General features: G+C 38.3%; 1 protein-coding gene across 1 annotated transcript in view; it reads left to right on the top strand.

The window, feature by feature from the left end:
- Positions 1-13,722, top strand: part of LOC140238363 (transient receptor potential cation channel subfamily M member-like 2) — a 370,479-nt gene that overhangs the window by 268,175 nt on the left and 88,582 nt on the right. The window contains exons 26-27 of the mRNA XM_072318295.1: positions 1,139-1,268; positions 7,351-7,462. Of these exons, the coding sequence (XP_072174396.1) occupies positions 1,139-1,268; positions 7,351-7,462 (242 nt within the window). The remainder of the gene's footprint in view (positions 1-1,138; positions 1,269-7,350; positions 7,463-13,722) is intronic.

Below are 13,722 nucleotides of genomic sequence, written 5' to 3'. Positions count from 1 at the left end.
ACATTGCCATGGTAACTATTTTTTTAATAAAAAGCATACAAAGTAATTGCTGGTTGAGCTAACTCCCTCAGTGTTACATGTAGGTGGGAGTATTAATCACACTGAGTGATAGTTCGAGTTTTATCAATATTTAATGCACAAGGTAAGCAATTGAAGGAATTAAAGCACTTCCTCTCATACAGTTGTAGAATGATTCATCAATCTCATTACAGCACACAGCATACAAAATATAAACGGGTAGCTGCTTAAGGCCCGGTCACACTGCCCAAAAGTCGCGTTAACGCATGAATCACGTAAGAAATTCAAGCCTTACGCGATACATGCACGATTTGCGCATTTTATGAGTTTGTCTGACGTGGAACCTTCGTAGTTGTCCGCCGATGTGCACTGGATCGGCGCTTTACGTGATTCCAGGTTTTGAGCAGCTCAAAACTCGGCTTCGCGTAAAAGTTTATGCAGTACTGCGCTGTATTACGTAATATTTGCGTAGTTCTTATGCGAACAATGCACGAAATATGTGTGGAATATCAGTGATTATTTGCGAAAATGTTGCCGTTATCGCGTTCATGCGCGAATCATGCGCAATTCATTAGTGATAATACGCAGATTATGCATGGTTTTCCGTGGACCTCAGTCGCGCACAACCACAAATTCGCCCTATTTGGGGCCTTTGCGTGCCTATGCGCTGAAAGTGCATGGTTTGTTAGTGATTTTTGCGTGATCTTTCCGTAATTCTTGCGCAATTCATCAGTGATTTTCATCGCATAAATCAGCGAAAATTTTCGACAGACAAGCACGCACAACCAAATTTCTTGCGTGATTCATGCGTTTACGCGACTTTTGGGCAGTGTGACCGGGCCTTTATGGAAAGTTAATTGATGAAATAGATGTGTGTGACATATCAATTCTGTTAATTTCCTAGAATTGCATGCAAGTTAGTCAATCATAAATTTGTGTAAGCAAGCAATGAAGCACTGCAGAAAGAGAGACGACAGTTTCATCAGCTTCTTTTAATTTCCTAGAATTGCATGCAAGTTAGTCAATCATATATTTGTGTAAGCAAGCAATGAAGCAGTCCAGAAAGAGAGACTACAGTTGCATCAACTTCAAATGATTACGTTCTTCACTCTCACTGCAGAGTTGAAGATATGACCAACAAGCTGGACCGTGTGTTTGAGGACTCTGATGGTGGACTTGGTACTTCAAGTACTGTTGGCTTGCTAGGGAGCAAGGGACTAGAGGAGAGACTCAGTCGACTGGAGGACAGGGTGAGACAAAAATAATGATAGAATTGTCTTCTACGTTACCTTGATATGTTTCTCATGCTGTTGCTATTTCAGCCTTTCCTGTCCTTTACTTTTGTGTTGTTCCTGATCTTGTTTGATGTTACATCCCTATTCATCTTTATCCACCGCAGGTTGCTCTCAATAGGCCCATTCACACAGCCACCAATAGTCGCAATTATTTTGGTCACCATTTGAATCGCAATGCAAAAACATTGTTTTTTTATGTGGGTGGACACAATAATTGCAGCTACCATATTAATTGAGATTCAAATCGCGATCCATTCACCACTAAAACTGTGACGTTTCTGAAAGTCTCACTTTTATTTGAATAGTCGCAATTATTTTGAGGTGAGAAGTGTGTGTGAATGCTGTGTGAAATTGTACCTGTTTTTTATATCCCACAATGCAAAGCATATGTTGGATGCTTTCTGTTTATTGTTATGTGCATGTATTATATGACTTGAATACATGTAGAGTCAAGTACTGGTACATTGTACAGGTATTACAATGTGTGATATTTGTTAACAAACAGGCCATTACTGTCCTTGGCATTCATTGCTCGAGGTGAGGTTTTGCTTTTCATTTTTAATTACTTTTTAATCATTCTATGTTTGAACCTTGTCACAACTTGAAATGGAGGCATCTGATGCCCACTGGAGAGGGGACAAGGTGTTGGCTTTGATTAATGTTACGTGTGACAGAATGAGAAACATCATCTTGATGATCTCATGTTGTTTCTAGCAAAAATCCTCCCAAAAACCCTCCCCGTGATCTTTTTCTAGTCCACACATCTATGCCTAATGCACTCAAGAACTGACGGTAGGTTGTCTCATCCCTTTCTAGTCCACACATCCAAGTCCTAATGCACTCAAGCACTGACAGTCGGTTGTCTCCTGTACTTGTACCACCATAGAAAGTGCAGTAAACATACCCATGTACACAGGCTCACATCTTGCATGCAGCATATGCATACAGTCGATCAAGAATAATTAGCTGTAGTACAAGGTAAAATAGTGTGCGCAATACGGTGAGGAGTACTACAGTAGTTGTGTCAACTGAATTATGATTGATTATTGCAATAAGCTTTGAAAACAAGGAAGAGTAATGGTTTGGTTAGATTATTGTGTAGTTATCATCTTTAACATGTTAAATTCCAATAGATCTGTTGTGTAAATGGACATGCACCATTTCAAAAATATTGCAACTGATTGACAAATTGGCCATACATCGATGTAAATATTTAAAGGACTGAATTGATCAGTGTTTTAGTAGTAGCCATGATGAAAAATCATGGGCGTACATACTCGAGCAGGATTCGAACCTACGACCTCCTGATCACCAGACAGGTGTCATCTCCACTAGACCACCGAGCTTTCTCCCGACAGCAAGTGTTGGTTCTAATCCTTATAGCATGCAGCGGGTACAAGAGATGAACAAGATGCTATACACCTGGCCTGAGTTAATTGTCCCCGCCGAACGAGTTCGAGCAGGGGACTATGAAACGGGCTCCGTACGTGTGTGTGTACGTGTGTCCGTCCATCTGTGTGTGCGTCCGTGTGTGATCAAAATGTTCAGTTTGCTACTTCTCTATCATTTATGAGCCAATTTTGATTCTTGTTTGCTTTATATGATAGCACTACATGGGAGCTTTGAAACTTCTACACAGAATTTCAGTTGTGACCTTTTACCTTGACCTTTGACCTATACATTTTGCTTCAAAATGCTACTCCTTCGCCATTTCTAACCCGATTTCGATTCCGTTTGCTTTATGTGATGGCACTAGGTGAGGGCTTCAAAATTTCTACACAGAATTCTGACCTTTGACTTCTTTGACCCTTGACCTTGATTTTTGACCTATATTGTACATTGGCTACAAAATGCTACTCCTTCGCCATTTCTAACCCGATTTCGATTCCGTTTGCTTTATGTGATGGCACTAGGTGAGGGCTTCAAAACTTGTACACAGAATTTTGACCTTTGACTTCTTTGACCTTTGACCTTGATTTTTGACCTGTATTGTACATTTTGCTACAAAATGCTACTCCTTCGCCATTTCTAACCCGATTTCGATTCCATTTGCTTTATGTGATGGCACTAGGTGAGGGCTTCAAAACTTCTACACAGAATTTTGACCTTTGACTTCTTTGACCTTTGACCTTGATTTTTGACCTATATTGTACATTGGCTACAAAATGCTACTCCTTCGCCATTTCTAACCCGATTTCGATTCCGTTTGCTCTATGTGATGGCACTAGGTGAGGGCTTCAAAACTTCTACACAGAATTTTGACCTTTGACTTCTTTGACCTTTGACCTTGAGTTTTTACCTATGTTGTACATTTTGCTACTAAATGCTTCTTCCGGCGGGGACATATATTACGCACCGCGTAATTTCTACTTTTCCTTGTTAAATTCAGTTCCCATTCCTGCTCAAGTTGAGTTATGTAAATGTACACATTCCCACCTCTCCTGTTACAGTCTAACAAGAACAAACATAGAGAAAAGGGGAGAGAAAACAAGAGATGGCAAGGGAAAAACTGCATAGGGGTAACTTATAACCTTGCATGTGACAAATGAAGCAAATTTATTAGATTTTCTAGAGCTAAAATGATATAAAATTCAATATGCACATAGTCCCACATAATGTGATAACAGGATTGCAGAGTAGACTTTTTGTGCACAAAGACAATTTCGAATTTATAAACCATCATATTAAGATCAGAGAAGAAACTAAAATGCAGTAAAACTGTAGTTTTCATTAACTACCAATGGACTCCATTCCTCCCCTCTTCCTTACAGATGAATTTCTTATGGAATTTGCACACAAGATCAACAAGTGTGACATTTCATTACAGTTGTGTGTGTTTCAGTACTATTTTCAGGGTCATTTGACAACAGTCCCAGAGCAACATTACAGTACCCTTGTAGGTGCAAAACAAAGACAAAATGCCTGTTCGCGCGTTTGGATGTGAATTACTGAAAGTGAATCACATCCAAAAGTTTACCTCAGATGGCGCTATATCATAACTACTTAGAGCTGTGCTTGAGTATCCATGTTCAGCTAGATGAATTGTAATTTGGTGATAACAAAAAATTCCCATGAGCAATCGAAGCACTCCAACCTCCGATACAAATCAAGGGATATTATGTGTGTGTGTGTGTCTTCGTGGGGGGGGGGGGGTATACTTGAAGAAATAATAAGATAAATGACATCAAAGTGAAGCTGAACTGCATAAAAAAAAAAGAGAAAAATAAAAAATGATTAAACAGCATCCTGCGGGACTCGAACTTCTCATCCTCCGGTACAACATCATGAACATGCAGCGCACTAACCGATTGAGCCACATGGCTCTCCTGACTAAACACTGTGAAACTTAAGCTTACATAGGACAGATGAATACAAAAATTTTTATGCCTCCACCACGAAGTGGTGCCGGAGGCATTATGTTTTCGGGTTGTCCGTCCGTCCTTCCGTCCGTCCGTCCTTCCGTCCGTCCGTAATGAAATTTGTGGACAAGGTAACTATCAAAACCTGTTGAGGTATCCTAATGAAACTTGGCATGTATGTGTATTAGGGGGTGAAGTTGTGCCTATCAACTTTTGGGTGCACATGCTCAAGGTCAAAGGTCAAAAGGTCAAGGTCAAATACATAAAATTTCACTATTTCCACCATATCTCTTGAATGCCTGAAGATATTTTCTTGAAACTTAGTGTATCACACTAGCAAATGCCTGATGAATGTCCAAGGAATTCGAAAATATGAAGATACATTCGCATCCGTCGTTTGACGTTCTTTGTGTTTATTGGATATTCATTTGGGGATTCACAAATATACACTGGAGCCGATTCTTTTATTTTGAAAATGTCCAAAATCTCCAGAACATTCCCTGCCATCAATTATTGCCCGTGGATTTGGACTTACACTGAACATGCTACATACCCAAGCTATAAATGATCACACGGAAAGAAATACATTGGTCTTTAAAGGCATGTGAGAACAAAATGTAAAAAGTCACCTCTTTTTAAGAAAGTGCTGTCTCTTTAATGCATATCCTTTGCATTCAAACAAAGGTGACAGAAGAACCTGGTTGCAGTTACTTTTCGGTAATTAGATTGTAGAGGAAGGAGAATATGTACGGGGGGGGGGGGGGGGGGAGGTGCATGGTGCACACAATATGCACATATGAGCACTTGTGTAGTTTGTACTATTGATGCCGTAGCATTGCGTAACGTACCAATTGCTTTCATGCACATGAAAATCATCCACTTTTTCGTTGCTCTAGAGCCTAAAAAATGATAATAAATAAATATGAAAAAAAGGTTCAATTCCCCTCATAAGTGTGTGGTCAGAACAACAAAAAGCTTGGCAGTTAAGAGGCCTTTTGATCATGGAAAACAAGAATCTGCAGGTATCTTGTACAGTGTATATTTATGGCTGGCTGGGCTGTTGCAGCACAAATCACACAGCGCCGCGAAAAATTACACTCTCCACAAATCCATTGTGTTCGTTTTCACTCCATCGAGTATCCCTGTGCTCTCAGGGTCACAATAGCACCCAGATGTCCATATCTCAATTGCATGCAATTTGCTCAAGATCACCCTTGTTTATGAAGGTTAGATATGTTTACACTAAATAAAGTCGCACTTACGAACGACTTTATAAAACTCAACTGACAAGTTGAGTTTCAACTCAACTGACAAGCGCCCATCAAACTTTATTAGATAAACTATTATTATTACAAAAGAAAGTACTTCGTATTATTTGTGAGGTTTCGCCACGTTCTCATTCAGATTCATTGTTCATTGAATATAAGATTTTAAAAATTAAAGATTTGTTTCCTTTTTCAACTGGGCCAGTTCATGTTCAATTATAACACAAATGCTCTTCCCAATATTTTTAATTCAATGTTTCCACGAAATCAATCTTTTCATGATTATCCTACTAGGAGGTCTAATGAGTTTCACTTACCCCTTTTGAGAACCTTATTAGCTCAGAACACATTTATATACATCGGCCCTAAATTTTGGAATTCATTAGGTCCTGAAATAAAAAATTCTTCATTGTTATACATATTTAAGCGTAATTTGAAATCTTTTTTGTTAGATTCTAGCTGAGATATTTATTTTCATTACCTATACAGGTTACAGCAAACATGAGGGTCATCATCGGTTATTTAATTCATTATTACGCAGTGAAAAACGGCATTACTAGGCAATGAAATACGGCATGTTATTTGCATAATTTCTACACAGCTGCGTGCAGTCACCAGCTGTTCGAAGCACCTCATCAATTCTCTCTTCAGTTTCTCTTGTTCAGCGTGTAGGCATTCTCTATCTTTCCTCTCCCTCCCTCTCCCCCCCCCCCTTCTCTCTCATTTCTCTCTCTCTCTCTCTCTCTCTCTCTTTCTTCCTTTCCCTTTCTTCCACTAATTTTGTTTTTGTCCCATTCCATTCGATTGTATTTCCTTAGTTTAGTTATACCATGTTGTTGTGTGTATTGTTGTGTGTATTGTATTTGTAATTGTATGTGAAGTACTGTATTTTTGGAAGAAATTCTTGAGTGGTCCTCAATCTACAAGCACTGCTTTTTAGTGGACCTCTCAGTTCTCTTTTTTTTCTCCTCAAAATATAACTTTGTATTTTCCCGTATGTATACATGATTCATCTCTATTAGTTTGTTGTATATCGTTAATCCTTCGCACTTTGTACTGTATACATGCTTTAAATGATGGATTTTCTGATTTACCTCGTGTAATGTTTTGTTGGAAAGAAAATGAGAATGAAATAAATGAATTGAATTGAATTGAATTGAAAGTTGCACATAAAGCCAAATGCAACTTTGGCAAGTTGCGCACAACTGCCTGCAGTTATGCAACACCTTCATAAAGGGTGAACAGGATACAATAAGAACACATTTTTTGTTAAGTGCAGTCATTGTAATATTGTGTATGAATGTTTGTATTGTTTGTTTGCAATATGTTTAATTGATGGATGATGATGATGATGACAGTAATAATAATGATAATTATGACATGAATTTGCCATGCTTTAAAATCCCTGGTTAGATGGAAAGGACAAACGAGGCTCTTGACTGGATAATTGCTGCCTTGCTGGACAGCAGCTCAAAAGGGGTGAAGGCCACACCACCTAAGCTGAAAGAGATCAGAGCTAAACCAGGTGAGAAGATGACTCTATGATGCATTTGTACATACACAGAACAGATTGCCTTAAAGGCTATCTTTTGGTGGCCCAATTGAGTATGTTAAATTCAAAATGAATTATGTTTCTTATTATTTTGGGCAACCAAATTTTCAGTTTTAAAGATTTTAGTGGCCTATACGGGCCACCAGAGAAAAGAATTAATGTAGAGCCCTGACATATTATGCATATACATTGTATTCTGTAAAAGTGGAAATTGTTGCTCTACCAGAAACTAGTGCAAAAATAAAAGCACTTAGATATTTTTGCTTACTACATGTAGGCCTACAACGGATTAATGTCTGGATTCTGCAGAACCTTACCTGGCTTAACCGGGAGAAATAACTTGTGTAAAAATATCCACTTGTACAGTAGTTAACACCGTGGACTCACTTTGCTTTTAAGGGGACAAAGGTGTGATTGTATGTGTGTGGTTAAATCCTCATTGGCATATGTAATTCAGCATTTTGGAATATACGAATCAAAACATATGGATTGGAAATATTTTGTGGAATTTCAGGTTATTATACCCCAACTCACACATACTGTGTATGGGGGTATATAGGAATCACTCTGAGGGCGGGTGACCGCAGTCGGGGGCGGTCAAGCGGTCCCTAAATTTGACCCCAAATTTGGCATGTGTGACCGCTATTAAAGGTAGATGTGCAAGACAACTTTTTTGTTATTATCACACAATGCGTTGCCATGGCAATGGCATATTTTCATAAAAACTTTTAGATTGAACTGCGTGCTCATTTTTTCAGCAATTAACCCCAAATTTGGCATGTGTGACTCCTATGGAAGGAAGATGTGCAAGACACCGTTTTCGTTAGCATTGCATAATGCATTGCCATGGCAATGGCAAATTTTTGAAAAATCTTGCAAAATGTTGAATATTGAACTACTCTCAGTTTTATACCAATTCATTTGAAATTTGGGATATATGATCAATGTAATGTGTAGTTATGCAGGACGCTTTTTTTTTTTGTGAATGAATCTGCTGCCATGGCAACAGCAGGCCTAACTCCCTTAGTGTTTTTTTATTTTTTTTTTTGTATTTGACTTGAATTTTGGCACATGTGACAGTATGTAGATGTGTAGAACCAATCTTCTGTCGATGTTGAACAATGCATTGCCATGGTAACAGCATTTTTTCACTAAAAAGAATATAAAAATATTGTGGATTCAGCTAACTCCCTCAGTCTTTGAGCATATTATATAGTTTGAAATTTAGCACATGTGACCGCTATGATACGTAGATGTGTAAACTTAATCCTTCATCATTGTTGAACAATGCATTGCCATAATAACAGCATATTCTGAATCAAAATCATACAAAAATACTGTGGATTCGGTTATTTCCCTCTGTCTTTGAGCATTTGGCTTGAAATTTGGAATGTGACTGCTATAGTATTTACAATATTTGTAGATGTGCAAACTTATTCTTTCGTCATTGTTGAACAATGCATTGCTATGGTAACAGTATATTTTGAGTAAAATCATACAAAGATATTGTGGATTCAGTTAAAGGTGCATGGTCCCCATGTTTCAGTCAAATGCGTACGCGGGCGCACGGCGCAAGTTTCCTATAGAGACCTACGCTATCGACTCCTCTTTAGCGCTTACGCTTTGGCCCACTTCCCCGAGTCTGAAGAAGTCCGATCCACTGTAGTCAGTGGTCCGATCACAGTTCGGCTCATGATTCGGCTGAGGGGGATGACAGCTTTAGCAAACTTCTTTTGTGATGTCATAATAACAAGCACATATGCACGCACCCTGGCATTACTACAGACTGCGCGATGCACAGAGAAGACAACGAAGGCAACGTTACTTAGCAACACCTACGCACTTTAGTACTCTTGATGACAGCTCAACTTTGGTAATCTTCGTATCAATGTTAACGGTGATCGGCAGTATCATCAACAGCGCCCTCTACACTACCGGGACTATGCCCCTTTAACTCTCTTAGTCTTTGAGCATTTAGCTTGAAATTTGGCACATGTGACTGCTATAGTACATAGATGTGTAAACTTTATCTTTTGTCATTGTTGAGAAGTGCATTGCCATGATGGTAACAGCATATTTTGAATGAAAACTCATATAAATATACTGTGGTTATAGCTAACTCCCCAAGTTTTTGAGCATTTGGCTTGAAATTTTGCACATGTGACCGCTATAGTACATCATGTTCAAATTTATTCTGTCATTGTTGAACAATGTGTTGCCATGGTAACAGCATATTTCGATTGAATATCATACAAAAATACTGTGGATTCAATTACCTCCCTCAGCCTGAGCAATTAGCGTGAAATTCAGCACATGTGACTGCTTATTGTGCGAAGATGTGCAAACTTTATCTTTCGTCATTGTTAAACAATGTGTTGCCATGGTAACAGTATATTCTGAATACTGTACGAGCTGAAATTTTTGCGTACTGATATTTTCGCGAATTGCTACTAGGAGAACATTTTCACGTGTTGTTAATTTCGCGGTTGCGAGGTCTAACTGTGCTTATCTGTTCACGTTGTTATTTTTGTGTGTTGTTATTTTCGCGGTTCAAAGGCGATATGCGAAAATTTCAGCTCGTACAGTAAAAATCATATAAACATTTTAGTTCAGCTAACTCAGTTTTTTAGGCATTTGACTTCAAATTTTACACATGTGACCACTATATTACCTTGATGTGCAAAATTAATCTTTCGTCATTGTTGAATGAAAATCATGCTGTCATGTGAATTAAGCTAAGTCCCTCGGCTTTTGAGCATTTGACCCCGTTTACAGTGCGAGGCTCGGCCACCTCCATTTCAGTGTAAAGGCGCAAAAGGCCAAATGCAGGGCCAAAATTGGCCGTGCAATTGGCCACGCTCTGGAGGTGGTCTCGGCCACTTGGATGGTACATGTCACTTGGGGAATTGAAGGTCACTACAAGGTCAAATGTCATGGGTGGGGTCACTTATCTGTTCCTTTCATACTGAGGACTGTAATTGCTGTATGTCGTTAATATTGGATTAATATTGTATTTTTAATTGATATATGTTGTATTCTTTATATGGTATATATTTGCTTTTGTTTACCATTTTTTTTTCTTTGTTGAAATGTTTGAATATGTATATGCATGTAAATATATGATATTTTTTCATTTTTGAAGCGCCATGAGCACTGAAAAGTGGACCTGTGCGCTATACAAGTAGCCACTATTATTATTATTATTATTATTGAACTTCTGGGAGTTAGAAAAACAATTAATTTCTCTACGCAAATGGGGAGACACATTTTGCACTTGCCTTGTTCTGACATGTTTGTTGAATTACAGAGCAGTAGTTGCAATCTTACAAATTTCATTGTTAGAGGGTGACAAATTGAAGAAAATTCACACTTCAAATCTCATTTCCTCTAGGTATATTGTGTGGAAGTACACCATTCTCTCCACTCATGCATGTTCTCAGTGCTGTGTGATCAAGGATAGCATCATGAAATTGCTGTTGTATAATTCTGTAGTCAGGCAGTGGCATTTGGCATAGGCTGATATTTTCAGCATTGACACCATGGCAGGATGTTGGAGGGTGCGGCAGTTGACCTGATATTGTGCATAGATTTGGCTCACAGTGCCGCAGCGTTCCCTACTTGGGCTTGGTCTGTCAGGGTCAGACGCTTCTAAAAGCTGAAAGTACATCTGTGTGGACAAGTGGGAGTCTTGAAAGGAGGTTTCTGTAGATTTCATTCTGGTTCCTTGACTGAGTTTCTCTATGAATTTCTGAAAAAATACGGACATAGATAATGAGAATTACGCTATCCTATCTACATCAGTAAAAAACAATTGACTGCCTCCCATAAATTATGCTATCATCCCACGAACACCGTGCCGCAACCGAGCCTAACACAACGCGCAAACTTCTGTGCATATTCCCTCCCTCTCCCCCGCAAGCCCCCACCCCCATGAGCCCACGCATGCCATTCACATGTCCTCTTTCTTGTTCATCCGCCAACCAAACAGCACCCTCCTGAGTGATCTCTTGCAATTTTACTGTCTTTAGTATCCAGTGAGATCCTTTTTCTTCCTTCTTACAAGTACATATGAATGCCTTTGAAATTTTGTGTTCTTTATTATCAATAGTCTTTAACCCTATTCTAACTGGGGGGGGGGTCAAATTGACCCCCCCCTCGACGTTTCGCGCCACGATTCCGCAACGCGCAAAGATTTTGCCGCGTCGTTTCATGACTTTTTTCATTTGAGTCTCACGCATATTTTGAGACCAAATTTGCGATGACCGGGTACACCGTTCTGAAGTTATGCAATGTTTTGCATATGCATGTCAACCCGAAAACCGCTCAAATTCATGATTTCGTGTGCAAATCCAATGCAAACTGTGGTTTTTTGTTTAATTGATATAAATTAGATTATTTCAACTTTTAAGCATTGAAATACATCAATTCTAATGTAGATAAGCTTGAAAAAGTGCCTCCAACAAATTTTGGCAAAAAAACAATAGAAAACAAAAGATCGAAAAAACAATAAAATACATAAGAAATTAACAAAACAATAAAAAACAAAAGAAAATGATTTTGATTGCGCTATTTTTTTACAAGAAAATTGTTTGATGTGTCTTGAGGAACTCTGACACAAAAATTTAATAATCCTTCAGTCTTTTTGATGGAGTTATAGGTGAAAATATGATTTTATGCGTTAATTTGCATAATTAATTTATTAAAAAATATGAAATCAAAATTTTTCTATTGTATGACCATGTAATCTTGTAGTTGACATCTGGCTCTATGTTCAGGCAAAATTTTGCGGCGATCGCGCGATCGGCGGCCGAGATCTGAAGGGGGGGTCAAATTGACCCCCCCCCCCAGTAAAAACTTGGTCTCAAATAGCCCAGTTAGAATAGGGTTAAGGTGATAATAGTCATTCAAACACAACACGAAGTTCAAAATTGATGCACCCCTCTAGCTTGAAGTAACTGCATGTATTATTCTAAAAACACTAAAGAGTCCACCAAGTTAAAGAAAAAAGAAATTTGACTCTTTCATAGAAATGGGCACAATGATGCATGTCCATTAACATAGCAGATCTATCGGTTGTGGTCCTAACTGGTGATTGACAGGTGTACCACCCATCGCTTGGCCAATAGTTACCAATGGTGCAGCCGTTGTGTTTTTTAAACGGACACAGCCTCTGTTGTACAGTGCACTCCCGTTACAACGAATATGGTTATAATGAAATTTTGGTTCCAACGAAAGAAAAATTCAGGTCGCAAAATTAGAAATAAAATCAGCTCTATGTTTTTTATTGTTTATATGTTCGGTTATAACGAAACCTCCTTTTTCTTAAGCCAGTTAAGACAAAATGAGGGTGTTTTATTCATTTAGAAATTTTACAAGTATGAAGTCCTATGTTTTTTGATGCATGGTGTGAATTTTCATAAGGAATGATTCAAGTAAACATATTGTTGCTAAGGAGTTCATGTACGCAAAATTTCCGCCCCGGAAAGTGTATAATCATGAAACGAGAGAGAAACCGGGAGCAAACTTTGGAAGCGATTTTCTCTGTAATTTGATGTCACATAATTTTCGTGTTTGCCACATTCAATCTGAAATGTCTCTCGATGTGGAGCTTGTCTTGCAGTGAATTATACATCAAATCAAAGCTTACAGAGTGAACTAAAATATCTTGTTATGTGAAAATTTTAAGAATCCAACTTGTGGCTGCTTTCGATGTGTCAGGTCACTATGGTAAAACCCTTATGCGTATTCGTAATTTATCAGTTTGGATTGTACAAAGTGAGTCATATGGATTGGGGAGATATATTTTGTGGAATTTTAGGTTATACAAAAAGGTGGAAGTGTGTGAACAATTTGATTATTTTAATGAAATTTTTATCTCGGACAGAAAAAAAAAATGCCCACCAAAGGAAAAATATTAAATATTGTATTTGGGATTTTTAAAAATGTATTCCTCTAGTGATTGGTTAAAAGAGCTTCACATGATTATAGGTATTATCAGCTATGTCAGAATCCTGGCATCCTGGCATCACTTTTTACGACAACATTTTCCAATTAGTATCATGCTATTTGTGAAATGATGTCACATGGCAATTGTGATATCACAAAACTATTCTGACATCATGCACTGCTTCATACTTCACTCTTTGAAATCACTGATTTCTAACAAAACAACTGTGACAATACAAAGCAATTCAGGCATTGCGCACTGCTTTTTACCCTCAGTGTAGGGTCAC

The sequence above is a fragment of the Diadema setosum genome, chromosome 14 (assembly GCF_964275005.1).
Source record: "Diadema setosum chromosome 14, eeDiaSeto1, whole genome shotgun sequence".
Classification (NCBI taxonomy): Eukaryota; Metazoa; Echinodermata; class Echinoidea; order Diadematoida; family Diadematidae; genus Diadema; species Diadema setosum.
The sequence above is the reverse complement of the archived record's forward strand: the minus strand, read 5'-3'. Positions and strand labels throughout refer to the sequence as shown.